At 46.4% G+C, this 17,269-nt stretch overlaps 1 protein-coding gene across 7 annotated transcripts in view; it reads right to left on the reverse strand.

The window, feature by feature from the left end:
• Macf1 (microtubule actin crosslinking factor 1) overlaps positions 1 to 16,055 on the reverse strand; it is a 334,558-nt gene extending 318,503 nt beyond the window's left edge. For 4 of the 7 annotated variants that reach the window (XM_048815714.1, XM_048815707.1, XM_048815706.1 and 1 more), the window contains exons 1-2: positions 15,917 to 16,055; positions 14,267 to 14,538 (exon numbers count right to left, since the gene is read on the reverse strand). In XM_048815714.1, coding sequence (XP_048671671.1) covers positions 14,267 to 14,486 — 220 coding nt within the window. In that variant the 5' untranslated portion in view covers positions 14,487 to 14,538; positions 15,917 to 16,055. The remainder of the gene's footprint in view (positions 1 to 14,266; positions 14,539 to 15,916) is intronic. The other 3 variants (XM_048815716.1, XM_048815715.1, XM_048815718.1) reach the window with 2 other exon arrangements.
• Positions 16,056 to 17,269: the final 1,214 nt, after the last annotated feature.

Genomic DNA, 17,269 nt, shown 5'->3' on the forward strand with positions numbered 1-17,269 from the left:
GGACAAAGGAGGGAGCCCCCTGGCTGGGGAGAAGTCGAACTGGGCCAGAGCGGCTCCTGGAGGATCTAGAGAAACCCTAGAGGGACAGCAGAGAGCAAAAGACCAAGATGCCTCAGATCCCAGGGCCAGACAAGGCCGGAATCAGGACAAGGGCAAGATCCAGACAGGCCTGCAGTGTGAGGCGAAAGGGAACACTGTGCCCACAAAGAATCCCAGGAACAAAGGGTTGTCCAGAAGCAGAAGAAACTGAACTGGAAGTGAGGGGGGCAGACCCACATCATGAAGTAAGCCAGGCCAAGGGGCAGAGCCTGAGAAATGACAACTCAAGGAGGAATGGAGGCAGGATTCTGACTGCACCATGGGGTGAATAAGAGGAGACAGGAGGACATAAATCCGGGGGGTGGGAGGGTAGACCCAACAGGATTACTAAACTGTGACAGTCTTCCGAACAGAGACTTAGATCAAAAGGGAGAAATGTGGGAACCTGAGACAAAGAAAGGATTTGGGGGCATAACTGGTCAGGGCAGAGAGAAGGAAACCAATTATTCTCCCATCAGAGGAAGGAAAAGGGTAAAGAAAGGAAACTGATAAATATGGGTAGGGATTTATTTTGGACCATTTTGAGGAAGGAGGTCCCAATATCATCCGTTCCTCCACTCAATTGTGCATCATTCAATCCCAATATTCCTGGAGTGTGCTGGGGCCAAGAGCAAGCAATGAATGAGGAACTCGGGCCCATTCAGTGATAATGTTTCCAGTGTTAACTTGATTTTTTGCAGAGATGAAGAGGTGGTTGCAGTAAGAAGCTAGGCTGGGCCAGGTAGGGCGCACACACCTATCTCCTGAGGCAGGAAGATTGCAATTTCTCCGCAACTTTGCAAGCCCCTCTGCAATTTATCAAGACCCTGTCTCAAAACGAAAATAAAAAGGACTGGGGATGTAGCTCAGTGGTAAAGCTCCCCTGGGTTCAACCCCAGTACAAAAAAAATAAATAAAAAAGTTGGTTAACATCACAAGGGTACATGAGCAAGTGAGAAAATTCATGCAGCACTGAGCAGCCAAAATTGGGACTTGGACTTCCATCTCAGTTCCCATTCTCAAGATTTTGAAAGAGGAGCTTCTTACCTCCAGGGCAGGGATAGTATCTTTGAACTTTGGAGGAATGCCAAATATTTGGTCCATCAGTGCTCAGCACATTAAGAAAAAGAAAAAGAAATGATGCTTTTCACAAATAGGTTTCCACATCACATCATGATCAGATATTGGATGAACAAGTCATTAATCATATCTTTCTCCATCACGTTCTGGGTATGGCGATCATACAGGGAAGGGCCTGAAGGAGGACAGGACTTCACCTTAGACAAATGCTCATTTACTTCCAATTTAATTTTGGGTGCTTAAAAAAAAAAAGGCAAGCTAGTTCACAGTTTGGTGTCAGCTGCTAATGAGCTCAGTCTACTAAAAGAAAGGGAATAAGTTTGAGGTATGTTATTTTTAGATAAATAAAGACTTTTAGTGGAAAATTCACAATGAAGGAGTTGGTAATTAATGGGACAGCACTTTTTTCATAAATAGAGGATATAGAAATGCTAACTCTGGGGATCTTGACTTCAGTGCTGAGTCACTGCATTTCCTATATTACTTTATACCAGTAGGACTAAGAAGGCCCAGACACAAATATACATATACACGCCTCCACCATCACCCCCTACAGACATCTGCATCCTCATTTTCACTGCAGCAAATAGAAAAGCTTCTCCATCCCCTCCAGGGGCTGCTACAAGAACTGTGACTGATGCCTACCAAACATGAGGAAATAACAGAGTCAAGAATGAAGAGTCTACTCCAAGAATCAGGCTGTGCTGAAGGCCTGAGGGGTTGCGGGTAGAGGCAAGGGGGATGAAATTCCAATTAAGAAACTGGGTGTGGTGATTCATACCTGTAATCCCAGCAATTTGGGAGGCTGAAACAGGAGGATTACAAACTTGAGGCCAGCCTGAGCAATTTAGGGAGACCAAATCTCAAAATATAAAGAACTGGGGATGGGGGCTCAGTGGTAGAATGTCTGCCTAGCATGCATGAGGCCCTGGGTTCAATCCCCTACCACTAAATAAATAAATAACACAGTAGAAAGTTCTAGTTTGGGTTGTGTGGCTGAAGCACTTCTGTTAGACTCAAGTTGCTTTCTTAGCCAGGCATGGTGGAAATCCCAGTGACTTGAGATGCTGAAGAAGGAGGATCGAAAATTCAAGGCCAGCCTCATCATACAGCAAGACCCTGCCCCCAAATAAATAAATAAATATAAGAACGGAGATCTAGCTTAGTAGTAAAGCACCCTAGGTTCAATCCCCAATACAAAAAAAAAAAAAAAAAAGTTGCTTTCTTGACAAAATTTGCATTTAAATACTCCCAAGAGAGTTTGAAGTAACACATTCTTCTAATGAATGGAAAGGGGGAAGTCCACATGTTTGGCTGATGTTCCTGTTTTATACAGAGAAAATTTTACAAGGCTGGAGGAACAAAGTGACTGCTGGGGCGGGGGATGGGAAGAGGAAGCCTACAAAAGGGAGGTTTTTGGTTTTTTTCAAGCAAGAATCTAAATTTATAGCCAGACCACACAATCAGGAAAGCTCTGAGGCTTTCTCCTTTTGGCCTGTGATTTTCCTTTGCTTCTGGTGAGTGAGCTGGCTGCTGAATTTCTGAGGAGGGTGCAATAGAGGAAGCAGGATGTACTCAGGAGGGCATCTACTGGGAGAGAAGGGTAATACAAGGAAATAAAGTCCTTTTTTCCTTGAAGTCCTCCCCTTCCTATCAAATGCACTTCTTAAGTCCTGCCACTTAACTTCTTTCAGCTCCTCATTTGTGCTCTCTCACCTCAGGGCCTTCCTACCTGCTCCTCTCCCTGGCTGTACCCCTTCATCAGTGTTCTTTTGGCCTGGTTGACGTTTTTTGTTTTTGTTTTGTTTTGTTTGCAGTACATGGGATTGAAACCAGGGACTCTATTTCTAAACTACATCCACAGCCCTTTGTTGTTATTGTTGTTTATTTTGAAACAGTCTCTCACTAAAGCTGGTGTCAAACTTACTTGTGATCCTCTTGCTTCAAAAACCTTCCAAGGTGCTGAAATTGTAGGTGTGCTTCATCATGCCTGGTAGCCTGGCTGACTTCTAACTCATGCCTCTGCCAGAAATCTGGTGGAGAAGCCTTCGGGATCCCCCAGGTTAACAGCTCCTCCTGCACCTTTGCATTCCCCTTTTGTAATATTTAGCACATTTGAAATTATGGGTTCATTGTCTTTAATCCTTTATTAAGTGCCAGCTCCCTGAGGCCTGGGACTCTTGTCTATCTTGTTCACCTCAAAATCCTTAGCATGTAGCAAACAACTTAGCATATATGGGACACTCATTGAATATTCTTTAAATTTGTATTAAATACATAAATGAATGAACCACAGGATCCAAAAATATTCAGCTGTCTGTGGCTTTTGACTAGGCTTGGGCATTTCAGAAGATGGTATGGGCTGGAACTGGAACTCAGTGGCAGAGTGTAGCATATGGAGTCCTGAGTTCAATCCCTAACATAGGCATGTGAGGACCTGGGGGTTGTTTACATACATACGTACATACACATACACACACACACACACACAAATTGGTTGGGCACAGTGGTGTTCGCCTGTAATCCCAGCAACTCTGGAGGCTGAGGCAGAAGGATGGCAAGCTCAAGGCCAGCCTGGGCAACTTGGTGAGGCCCTGTCTCAAAATAAAACAGACTGGGAAGTATGAATGGGAAGTATAGCTCAGTGGTAGAGCACTTGCCTAGCATGCACAAGGCCCTGGTTCAATCCCCAGTGCCACAAGAGAGAAAAAAGTTTCTCTCTCACAGCATCCCTTATCTAAGCCTAGCATTTAAAGTCCTCCACATTTTGATGTTTACTTTTGATTTCAGGCTCATCCTCCCCCATGACACCCCCATGGGAAGCAACTTCCCTTGTAATCAAACTCAGACCCTTCTACTCTTCCTACCACCACTCCAACTCCAATGTATTACAGTCCTACTTTGAAAGTTCATCTCAAACAAAGTGAAAGTTATTTTTAATCAACCCAAGGAGAAGAGGTTTTTTTCAAAATCCCAACAGCATTTTCTTTCCCCCTCTTTCTGAAGCTTTAGCCAAATATGTTATGGATATCCACATGGCAGCCTCCTTAACCTCCCAGTTCATCAGTTCTTTGAGGACAGAGACATCGATTTCTCCCCCATAGGATCTAACACAGTACTTCACCTAGTAGATGATCATCACCTAGTAGATGATCAATAAGTTGCTCCCTCAGCACTGAAAAAAAAAGCAAATAAATTTTAAAAAACTAAAAATCTATATTTGCTGGAGAAATGGATGCTTCACTGAACATATATGGAGGTTGGGATTGGAGGCAGGACCTGATTCAAGATGACTGAGAATCAATTTTAATGTCTTCTCAGTGATCAAGGGTATTTCATGTGCTGAGAGAAAAAAGAAGAGTACAGATCATTTCTTCCACTAATGCTCCTCCCCAGCCTCTCAGAGACTTACTGGAGCCCTACTTTTTCAAACTGGCTCATATTACACTATTTTACATGTGTTAATTGATGCTTTATAAATACATTTGCTAGTAGGGTGTGTGTGTGTGTTCTCTCCATCCTTTCTTGAAGGGTAGGCCGTCTCCAGTGCCTTTTATATTTCCCGCTGTGAGGACTGGCCCAGCTTTATCCTTTGGACTGCTCTTTGAAAAGGATTGCCTAGTTCTAGTCTCAGACATCCTGCATCCAGGCCTGGTTCCACCAGCCTCTTGGGCACAGCCTTTGATCAGTCCCAGTCCAAATTCCCTTTCTGCCCAGCTCCTGGAAACTCTTAGCTTTGCCTTAAATTCTCAAATCCACTATGGGGTAGGAAGCCTTTGTCTGCTCTCATGCTGCCCTCTTCTGTTCAGAAAGTACAACATCTCTTATTTAAGAAGCCTGGATGGTGCCAGCCACCCAGGAAGACAAGATCCCTGCCACGGCAGCCCGTTACCATAGCAACCCACAAAATGGTTACCCAGCCATCTGGGTAACCATAGCAACTGGCTAAGTCTTTCTACCTCAGCCTCTCCCTAGGCCGTTTCCCCCAATTTGTCAGGACCAATGCCAAAGAATCTCCAGTCCTTACTGGGGAAAATGAGCAAAGGGTGACCCCCAATACACAGCTGTCCCAAAGGGGTGTGGAATGCCTCACCCACCTGGACTTCTCAAGGCACAGTGGAGATAATGGGTTAAAGACACTGTGTAGATGTTAGCTATTATTACACTGCTGTGCCTTTAGTGGAAGAGGCTGTGGGTCACTCTAGGAGGAGCTAGAGTCATTCCCAATTTAGTCCCTTACTAGCTGAGAGACCTTGAACAGGCTACTGAACTCTGAGGGTGTCCATCTCCTCTACTCTAGCACTCTGCTAAAATCTTTGATTGGATCCAATACAACATGTAACATGCTAAACACAAAGCGTGACATTCAGAATTTAACAATAATAGTTAGAAAAGGTACTGGCCCCTCTGGCATCTCCCAGCCTTATGTGAATAAAACTTGTAGTTTCCCTCTCCAAGGAATCAGGACAATGATAATGTGAGCCCTACTCAACCTCACCAATCTCTCTTTCTGCTCTGGGGCAGGAGAGTGTTTCATCCTGTGAAGGGCCCCTGAGGTTCCTACCAAACAGGGATGTGGTATACTCTTAGGGGAATTGGGAGGTTCCCTAAATTGGGAAGTGTGGCAATTTAATCTATGAAGCTTCCTCCACTGGAATCTCTCTCCTCCCAACACCATCTCAGGATAGTTGCCTCTGAAGGGGCAGTGACAGGCAGCCTGGAACTGAGCACAAAGCCCCAAGAGGCTCTACAGTGTGGTGGCCATTGCTCTCAGGTGAGATCAGAATCACATGGAACAACACTTCAGTATCGGGCAGGCCTGGGGCACAGGCTCCTCTCACAAGAACAGAATTTCTTCTCTCTATGAAAACTGCCATCCTATTGCATCTCAACTTGACTCTTGAGACTGAATCCTCAAAATTCATTTTTTAAATACTTTCCTCAATCAGCTAGCAGGGTCCTGATTCAAACCCAAGGTCCATGGGCTTGAGGTATTTTAAGCAACAAAGACAACACCATCCTGAGAAATCAGCTTCCATTGACAGAACTAGTATCTGTAGCCTCACTCTGTGTGTTCTGGGAGTATAGCATAAACAGCTGGAAGGACCAGAGGGTGGTAGAACAACACCAGGAAGGACTCGTGGCTCCTAGGGCCCGCACTGAAGTCAGAATCCCTAATGAAACCTCTGGGCAGTGGGTCAAATGGCACTGGCTCCACTTCAGACATGGATTCTGAAGCAGATACACTGACATATTTACAACTGGGGGAAAGGTGATACAATATAATAGGTAAAAAGTAAGGCAGGGAGGGCTGGGGTTATGGCTCAGTGGTAGAGCCCTTGCCTAGGATGTGTGAGGCACTGGGGTTCGAGTCTCAGCACCACATATAAATAAATGAACAAAATAAAGGTCCATTAAAAACTAAAAAAATTTTAAAAAGTAAGGCAGGGGGGCTGGGGATGTGGCTCAAGCGGTAGCGCGCTCGCCTGGCATGCGTGCGGCCTGGGTTCGATCCTCAGCACCACATACAAACAAAGATGTTGTGTCCGCCAAATACTAAAAAATAAATACTAAAAAAATTTCTCTCTCTGAAAAAAAAAAAAATAAGGCAGGGAAAAGTATGTGGTTACCCAAACTTTCTTTTACATAACAGGGGAGGTAGGAGTGGGGTACATGAATAAAATAAAATTGCCCATGATTGATGATTCTTATTGCTGGGTGATGGGTGCTCGTAATACTATTCTACTTTAAGTTTGAAATGGTCCCCAAAGCGCTGGGGCTTTGGAGTTAGGCCAACCTCAAGCACTGCCCTGAGAAACTCCAAAGGGCGTCTTGTGCAGGAGGGGGTCTAAGGGGCACCGTGCACACTGAGTAATGCTGAATCCAGCTCCTCTATTTGCCTACTGATGACCTCAGAAAAGTTCCTTAACATTTTTTTCATCTGTTGAGAATAGCAACAGCTTTCCAGGGTTTTGTGAAGATTAAATGATGTCTGTAAAATGCCTGGCGCACATCATGACTCTACATAGTAATCTTCCCAGCTATTATTTACTAGGAGAGCCCAGCTGGCACCGCTCTCAGGAGCTCCTGAATTAAGTCCAGAGTTCATTCCCCAGCCCACCCTCTGGATCCTTTAATTCCTAACTGCCACCAGCTGTTCTCTTTTCATTTTCCTTCCTTCCTTCTTACTGAGGCCAAAGAAAGTAGAGCAGGAATAGAAACAAGTAACAGGGATGTGCCTTCTCTCTTCAGGTTGTCCTAGCAAGATTCTTTTTTTTTTTTTTCCTAACCCAGATCAAATGCTGTCATTACTCTAGGCCTGGGAGAGGCAGAAGCAGAAGGAGGACCTTCCCTCTCAAAATTCATCAAAAGTCTCTTTGGCTCAAGCTGCATCTAATTGCCTTCATAGACAGGAGCTGGGCTCTGAAGCCCAGTCTGAGCCTAGAACAAGGTAGCCCTAGGGATGTTTGTTAAATGAGCAAGTGCATGATCAATGAATGAGAAAGAGGATAAATCAAGCACTTTGTAGATCAAAGAAGCAGTGTATGAGTGAATGAATTATATTAATGAGAATAACTAAATGTATGAAGGACTAACTGTGTAGCAGTCACAGGGCTGGGCAATATCGTCCAATCCACTCTGCAAGACTCTGAGGTAGCCCTCTTGCTCCCCCACTGTAATAATGAGAAAGTGAGGCTCATGAGATTAATAACTTTCCAGGGAACTGGCAAGTGAGTGATAAAATGGGGACTCCAACGGACTCCAGAAGACATTTCCTTTATGAATGAATGGAAGAGTAAGCGGTTGTGGAAATGAACAACTAAATGAGGGAGAGGTGGGAAGGTCATGCCCACAGAAGCAGAATTCTCCCCTTGACCTCAAGGGAAAATCCTAGCCAGGTACAGTGGCACATGACTAAGGCTGAGGCAAGATGATTGAAAGTTTGAGGCCAGCCTCAGCAACTTACTGAAGTCCTAAGTCATTTAGTAAGACCCTGTCTTAAAATATAAAAATGCCTGGCGATATAGCTCAGTGGTAAAATGCCACTAGGTTCAATTCCCAGTACCAAGAAAGAAAAGAAAAAAATAAAAAGGCAAAAGCTTAGTATCTTTTAGGGTAGGGATGGGGCCCAGCACAGCACAAAACATCAGTCCATAACAACTCTTCAAATTACAGGGGCTCCAGACCTTCTCATAGCAGCATCCTCAGTCCAGGCAGAGATTCCAGCCAGGCACACCCACTTCTGTCCCTACAGAAGAGCCAAGGCAGAGCCAGGAAATTGGCCAGCTTCTGACAGGTGGCAATTGTCACAGGGCCAAATCATGGCAGGTCCTAGCCACAGCAACCAGGAAAGGAGATGCTGACCAGGCTCAGTATAGCAGCTGGTGATGATTATTAATGTTCACACTCAGGTTTGTTCAGAGACCTTTCCCCGGAGGACAGGGGGGCTGCTGAAGTCAGGACAAATGCAGCCTAGATCCTGCTGCAATGTCAGCTCCTCTGGTGGCATCTAATCTCTGAACTCATGGGACTTAGAAATGATGACCTTCCACAGTCCCCAAGGTAACCAGTCCTTCCCTTATATTCCTACCCTCCAGAACAGAGTCACAGCCAGAGTGCCATTCCAAATCTTTCTCTGTATCACCTAGAAGTCATTAGAAAAGCAGGATGGGAGGCCGATAGCATAAAGACAGCACTGCACCTTGCAATGCAGCAGCCACCTCCCTTACCAGCTGGGATCCCACAGGGACCTGAGCCTCAAAGAAAGGACAGATTGGCTGTCTGTTCCACCGCCTGCACAGAATTCTGCCCACGTGGTCATTTTCCATCCCTGCAGCTAATGTGACCCAGATTTACTTTCAAAGAGTAGAGCTGAGCTGGTGGTGTGTAGCTACAATTCACTCTGCCCCAATTTCAGGGGACTCTCCTGTTCATCTCTCCTGCTCCTGAAACCGAGCTCCAGGGCCAGGGACTCTGAACACTGCCAAGAAGGAGAGAAGCTGGGAAGGAGGAGGAGCTGATTTGGATTCAAATCTTGGAATAGCCTGGGGCAAGGAAAGTTGCCTGCCCAGGAGTAAGGGCCCCAGTGGAATCGTTTTTTTGGGGGGCCCCATCTTCCATTCCTGAATTCCTTTCTTTTCACTCATGGCCAGATAAACCACCTTCCATTTGCTTTCTGACAAAGCCCTACAGCAAACAAAAGGAAGGGACTGAATTAAGAGGCTCAAAGACCCTGCTGGCCTGGGAAACTGCTGGCCTCCTGAAGCCTCCACTGCCCCATCTGGTTGCCAGGGAAGTTACAAGGAATGACCCCACCAAGTGCAGTAAGAGGTCTGTGAAGGTGTTTGTCCAGCACGTTCTGGTCCTCATTCAGTGACCACTGGAAGCATGTATCATCACTCCCTTCTACAGATAAGGAAACCAAGGCTTCGAGTAGTGGGATCATTTACCTAAGTTTTCTGACTCTACAGCCAGTTATCTCCACAGTACCTGGCACATGGCTGGGGCTCTATTTTTTTTTTTTTTTTAGTACTGGTGATTGAACTCAGAGGAGCTTTACCATTGAGCTATATCCCCAGTCTTTTTATTTTATTTTACTTTTTTATTTTGAGACAAGGTCTCTCTAAATTCTCTAAATTGCTGAGAGTCTAGCTAGAATTGCAAGTTGCCCAGGTTAGTCTCCAACTTGCAATCCTCCTGTCTCAGCCTCCCGAGTCTTTGAGATTACAGGTATGTTCCACTGCACCTGGCTATCTCAATCTATTTTGTTTTATTGAATGAATGAATGAATAAAGTAAATAAGGAAGCAGAGAGAAGTCATGGGATGTTTTCTCAGAGCTCCTATCCTAGAGATGAATACACACAGAAGAGGAGCAGGCTCACCTCTCTAACCAGCACTGAGCTCTAGGGCTGCCTGCCACAGGCAGAAAGGCAAGATGGGATTCCTGACTACAGTGAGCTCCAGATCAGATGGGAAAACAAACCTAGAAACAACAAATAACATAAGGCCAAACAAGGGATGGAAAGATACACCACTGCTGTCTGACCGAAGAGATCAGGGAAGGCTTCCTGGGGGAGGCCACAATGGAGCAGACCATGGGAATGATTAATTCAGCAGCACCTGCTGAGGGGTTTCCAGAAATGAATCCCAAGGATGCTTGCAGCCCCATGTATACAATACACACAGGGATGTAATAAATTTTTTCCTTCCTGTCCTCTCAACCAGGCTGAGTTCCATGAAGAAAGAATCACATCTTCAGCTGTCTTTGAATATCAATGACAAAAACAGGAAGGGTCCTGAATATGTGATGTTAGATGTGGGCTAACATCTAATGGGTAGATGATGAAGTCCTCCTGCACCCAACCCTACCCTAGCCCAGGAGAGACACTTTACTGCCATCTGCAAGAAACTAGTCATATAAATACAAATCTACAATGCAACAAATGTGAACAGTGTCCCCTAGAGTTGTGAAGATGCAAAACTGTGCACTACCTCTCTCGTACCCTGTGTATCACCCACTCCCCACAGGCCTCAAGGAATACAACCTTTTTTTCCACTTCCCCTTTCTACCCTTTGGGGTTGTGCTCCTTGCTAAAATAACCTCCCAGCTCCCTCTTTCTTGATGCCCCCTCTCCTCCAGTGAGTAAGGGTATTATGTCTGCTGTTCACTAGACAGAGCCAGGGGGGATGAGGCAAAGTTCCCTCCATCGATTTATTTCTTTTTAATTGTTTTTAGTTGTAGATGGACACAATACCTTTATTTTATTTATTTATTTTTTATGTGGTGCTGAGGTTCAAACCCAGTGCCTCACATGTGATAGGCAAGTGCTCTACCACTGAGCCACAACCCCACCCTTAGGTAGGGATCTTGAGGCCTTTCCCAGAAGTGACCAAAAGTTCTCTCAGGTGATTCTGGAGACCAAGTTAGCTATTGAGATTGTCACCTGCAAAAGAGTCAGATTGGGCTGGTTGCCTAAACAATGGAAATAGCAATGTGCATGGAGATAGGAGATCTGTGTCTGCCAGTCCTGTGTGACTATAGAAAAGTCCCTGAAGGCCATGTGTCCTGCCCAGCACACACTGCTATTATGAAATCTCTGTGTAAACTATAAAGCTGATGAATAGAAAGAAAAGTGCTCTCATGAACGACTCTTGTCACATTTCAGTGTGGCTGGGCTTAGGGCGTTGAGAACAGGGCTGGTAAAGGAGGAAAAAAATGGACAGAAAGAATGAGGACAGAAGACAGAAGGATGAATGGGGCTGCAGCAGGTGTGAAGCCCCTAGAATCTGTCTTGACTTTGAGACTGAGACCAGCAGGTTTCTCCATCCTGAGTGGCCTCTGGACTCTGATACATGTGACCAGCAGGGTGCCCCCACATGTTCCTCAAGCAAGGATAAAGCTCTGAAACCAGCTTAGGACAAAATGGGCCCAGGGAAAGGGGAGTCAGTCCTCGGTGAGACTGATCCACACACCCCCACCCAGTTTCATAATCCGGATCCAGGGGGAGGGGAAAGCTGTTCAGGCCACAGCTGGCTTCCAGTGAAGCCTGACTTCACTTCCTCCCAGAAGGAAATCTCCGCTACAGAGCTTCAGAGCATCCAGGGTCTCTCAGGCATGACCCTCCTGCACCTCACACGAAGGGAGTCCCCGCAGAGCCAAGGCTGCCTTCCTCATTACCCCAGTGCAGCCCCCTCGACATTCTAAAATCACATGGAGATTTCAGCCAGACCCTAAAGTAGCAGTCCCGCCTTAACTGCTGCCTCTCCTGCAAAAGAAACACGCCCAACTGCAGCACACAAGTTATTTTTAACCATGGCAATCTCCCATTTTCAGCCTCACTGGCCCAGCCCCCTCCTCAAGACAGTCATTCGGTGGTGTCAGGATGCAAAGATCAGCCTCTGTGCCAGGAACAGAACCTGCACACTCCCATCCCTCCATTCAGTTGACCCAGCAGGGTCCCCAGGGGCTTTGCCTGGGCATTAAGCCCCCTTGAGTCTATCCCACTCAGATTCTTAAACAGTCTAGACTCAGATTCTTAAACAGCAGGGCCTCCCTAGAGAAGATTGAAAGAGGAAATCACCACACAGCAACCTAGAAGTATATAGGAGTGAAGGAGGATGGGAAAGAGAGCATAAGGAAGAGACCATAAGCATCCACTCTGTCTTCAGGAGAATGAGAGGTTCGTGAGTCAGAGGCCCCTGAGTCATGGCCCTTCAAGGCTGTCCCTTCCTGCATCCTGGGGACAGCTCTAGAACTTTATTATTGGCTGGTGCCTAAGGCACAAAGGGCTTGAGAAGAACTTCCTCCAAGGGCTCTCTATTGCTCACCAAAAGGAGTTAAAACTGCAGTCTGCCTTCCTGGCCCCACTGCTGTCTCCTCCACAGGATCTCACTCCTGCTAAAAGCTTCTTGTGATGACTTGAGCCCACATACCCCTCTCTGGGTCTAACCTCCCATTACAGCCCACTGCTTGTTCCTGGCTCACAATCTGACACCTATTATCTTCTAAATACTCCTTATTTTCCTTCAGTCATTCAATACTGGTTGATCTCTAACGTGTACAAGGCCCTGTGCAAGTCACTGGGGTCAACACATAAACAAGCCACAGCTCGGAATCGCTCACAGTCCTGAGGGAGTGGTGGGCTCCCTGTGGGGTAACTGCTACACTATTGAAGGGAACATGAAGGAAGAAAAGCATGAATATGCGAGCGGAGGAGGGAGCTTTGGATACCACTAGGGGCATTAGGGACAGAGGGGGCGGCACTTAAAAGAGGAGGAGGGGTTATCAGTGTCTTACAGAGAAGAAAATTAAAGCATGAAGGTTTGATCCTGCAAGCAGCATCCCTCTGGAGGGCAAGTTACAGTACAACATGCAGGGTGCTTGGGGTAGAGGTGGCAGCAGGTGAAGCTGAAGAGATAGAACAGGGCCTGGTTTTGATGTACCTTTGTGCTGAAGCCTTTATTTCACAGGCAATGTGGAGCTAAAGGTGGTTTGAAAGCAGCTGAGTAATAGGATCAGGTGTGCATTTTAGAATAAAACACTGTTAATCATGTGGAGGAAACAGGGACAAGACTGAGAGAATAAGAACTATTAGGTGGTTGGTTAGAAGGTCCAGGTGAGAGATGATAAAGGGGCACATAATTCGAGAGACACAAATGAGGCAGCAGGACAGGCTTTGGCAATGGATGGAAAGCAGGTGATGTCACTGAATTATCTGCAGGCGCTGCTCATCTGTGCTGTGACACCAATGCCTGCTTAGATGGTGAGCACACTCCAGGGAAGCAGCTCTGGATGCCTTCAGTGGAAGCAGCTCTTTTATTGAGTGAAAAACCCTGCTAATGGCTTTACACACATTATCTTTGTAACCCTCAAGGCATCCCTTTACAGGGGCATTCTTAAGGAAACTGAGGTTCAGAGAGGATAAGGGAGTTGCCAGAATCACACAGCTGGGCAGCAGCAGGGTCACAGTCCAGTGCCTTGCCTCTTTGATTCCAGAGCCTACACTCATACCACTGCTGCTTGTTGGCAAAGGAGAACTGGGCACCTTCCCACACAGTACCAGGCAGGCCCAGCCCTCACACCAAGTTATGGTGTGAGAAGATGCACACAGTTTTGAAAGGTGATATGAGTGAAACCGACCTCTCTGAGGATTTCATTGTAAGGAAATAATACAACAGAAGTCAAAAGTTATTATTCTTAACCATGTTCACTGCAGCATTGTCTACTAGGACAGAAAAGACAGAAAGGAGTAGGATTTATAAAACCATGAAATATTACACAGCCTTTAAAAATAATTATAAAGTCTGAGAGGTAACGTGGAATTTTTTTTTTATCTAAGAGTAACTGAAAAGTCAGATTCAGAATGGCATCTAAACAGAAAATATGATCAAATGGGGCAAGATAAGGAAGAAGATTCAGAAATAAGAACAGATCCTATGTTAGCCTAGGGGCAAGCAGTTTCCTCTTTCAAGTTTTTCTTTAATGTTATTTCATCAACAGTAGTAATAACAAATTAGACTCCCCTCCATTCCCCACCCAGCCAGGGCAAACTGGCACATTCTTCCCTCATACCCACAGCATCCTGTTTGCTGGGGGACCTCTCTTACCAGCAACTCTGACCACAGCACGCTCTGCAGGGTCCAGAACCGAATCCTGGCTTTTCCGCTTTTTCTGCTCATGCAGTGGCAGGTTCCAGGGCAAAGTATCCCCTGGGGGACAGGGAGAGAGGCTCCCTGACCGCTCACTCCGGTAAGACCTTTCACTCCGACAGGACCGTTCGCTGCGACAGGACCGCTCACTGAGCGTTTCTTCATCGGAGGAAGACATGGCTCAGAAGTGGGCTGCAGCAGGAGGACCTTGGAGTCCAAGGAGACAAGATCTGGAGGAGAGAGGGATGAATATGAGCAGAGTGAAGGGGGGTCCCCTAAAGAACAAATTGGGAATCAGGAAGCAGAGGTTCTGGTCCTGGTTCTGTCACTGACTTGACCTCCTGATCTATCAGGACCTCATCTGCAAAATGAGACGATAATGATACACAGCAAAACTAATTCAGAATTTGGGCAAAATCATATATTATGTAACATATGTGAAGACACCTATAAGTCTTTTTTTTTGGTGGTAGTATTGGGAATTGAATCCAAGAGTGTTTGGCCACTGAGCTACATCCTCAACCTTTATTATTCATTTTGAGACAGGGCCTCCCTAAGTTGCCCTGGCTGTCCTTGAACTTGCAATCCTCCTGCCTCAGCCTCCTGAATAGCTGGTATTACAAGCATGAGCCATCATGCCTGGCTAAAAAGCCTATAAATCTTAAAACACTTGGCCAGGGATGTAGCTCAGTGTTAGGAGGATGCTTGCTTAGCATGCTTACAGCCCTGGGTTCTTAACCATGTTCACTGCAGCATCACCAAAACAAACAAAAATCTTAAAACACACACCAAATATCCTAAAACACTATGTGAATATTAGTAGTTCCTCTGTTTTTTTTTTTTTTTTTTTTTCTCCTGGTACCAGGGATTGAACCCAGGACTGCTTAACTACTAAGTCACATCCCCAGCCTTTTTTTTTTTTCAATGTGAGACAGGGTCTCCCTAAGTTGCTTAGGGCCTCACTAAATTGCTGAAGCTGGCTTTGGACTTGTGATCCTCCTGCCTCAACCTCCCAAGCTGCTGGGATTACAGGCGTGTGCCATGTGCCACCATACCCAGCTATTAGCTCCTCTTACTAGTAACCACTATTACTACTACTACTACCACTACTACTATTATTTGGCACATTTGGAGAATTAAGATCCTACAGATGCGAAATGTGGTTCAAATTCTATTGCACCATTTACTAACTGTGTGATCCTGGAGAAACCATTTAATCTCTTCAGCCTCAGTATCCTCATCTCTAAAGTGGGGATGACACTAGCACCTAACCTTTCAGGGTCATTTACAAGGACTTAATAAGGTTCTACATATAAAGTGCTTAGTAGTACCTGGTGCCAGTAAGTACTCAACAAACAGCATCTATTAACAGCATAGCATCTATTATTACATTCTCCTTCTCTTTACCTCCCAGGAATGCTGTAAGGATGAAATGGGGCAACAGATGGGAAGTATTTTCAAAAAGCCAGAGCATGATCTCAGTGGCAGACATGAAACAAAGCATGAGATAGAACAGGCAAAAATTCCAGGATTTATCCAGTAGATATATTAGACAAAGTTCTAAACCCAAAGTAAGACCCGGGTATAAATTTTGGTTCATCCACTTACAATTTGTGTGATCAGGGGCAAGTCACTCCACCTCTCGGAGACTCTGTTTCATCATCTGCAAAATGGGGGTGATATGCCAAATTAGAGGAGGTTTTAAGAATATGGTGAAATGCACATGGAAAACTGGCTGGTGCCATGCATAGCACACAGCAGGCATTAAATAAAATATTCATTGGCTCCTTTTAAAGGCTGGTGCGGGAATGAGTTGCACAGCATGGGAGTAGGGGGTTGGTACAGAAAATCAGTTTTCCTGGTCAGTTTAGCCAGTGGAGGGAGTTGAGTGGGAACACAATCATTCTGGGGCCAGCTGGGATCTACCAGCCAGACTGGGCAGCCTTCCCTCATCCAGGCCCAGCTCACTTCCCAGAACCATCTGCTATACATGGTCCACTACCCCGAAGGCTCCATCAGAGCAGAGAAGGTGCATGCCTTCAGCTATGAGTCTTCCTATAGGTCCTAAATCCAGCCCAGGTAACCAACTCTCACTTTGGCTCTACAGTCCAGGGGTGAGAGGAGCTGTTCCCATAATGGGGAATACTTGCACACAGGGCTATGTGAAGACAAGGAGGTGGCCTAAATGGCTGGACCCCAAGGGTCTCTGGCAAAGCTCCTGGATTCTGGAAATCTCAGCCAGGAGGCAGGAAAGGGCAGATACAACCTCCTGGGTCATTGGCAGATCCCCCATCATAAGCACAGAACTCAAAGAGATAACAAAAGAAACATCAAATGGTGCAGGAAGCCTCTGAGCAGCCTCAGATTCACAGAACTGCCCTGCCAGGTCACCCACTGTGCAAGCAGCATGTGGGCCCTTGTCTCATGGAACATCAAGAGGGGATCCAGACACAGAAGGTGAAGAGGAAAAGACCCAGGTCCTGGCACAGCTTTGCCATTTATCCTAGCATTTGCCGCCCCACCCCCAGCATTACCTTCTGGTGCCCACCCCCAGCTCTCATAGCCAGATCAGGTGCCAAAGTGAGAGCCTCAACCTCATGCGACCCTCAGCCAAGGCAGGAAAACGCCCCTCCTCTCAGACCACCTGCTTCATTCCAGAGCCGCCCATTCCTCTCCTAGACGCCCATTTTACTACAAAGGCCCACTCACTCAAGGCCTCCTCTGGGAGAAACTGTCCCTCCACGGATCTAGCCCGGTCGGTCATCGACACCTCACACATACCTGGTGACCTCCCGCCCCACCTTTGGGTCACCCAGGTCACTCCATCAATCCCCGGTTCACAGGAGCTCGCGCCCACACTCCCAACCCACCCTGCAGGCCGCAAGCCCGGGCCGCGACAGGCACCTGACCTGGCGCTCGCCCTCTGCGGCCCTCCCCACCTCACCCCCACCCCTTCCCCAC

Source organism: Marmota marmota, unplaced genomic scaffold (assembly GCF_001458135.2).
Source record: "Marmota marmota marmota unplaced genomic scaffold, marMar, whole genome shotgun sequence".
Lineage (NCBI taxonomy): Eukaryota > Metazoa > Chordata > Mammalia > Rodentia > Sciuridae > Marmota > Marmota marmota.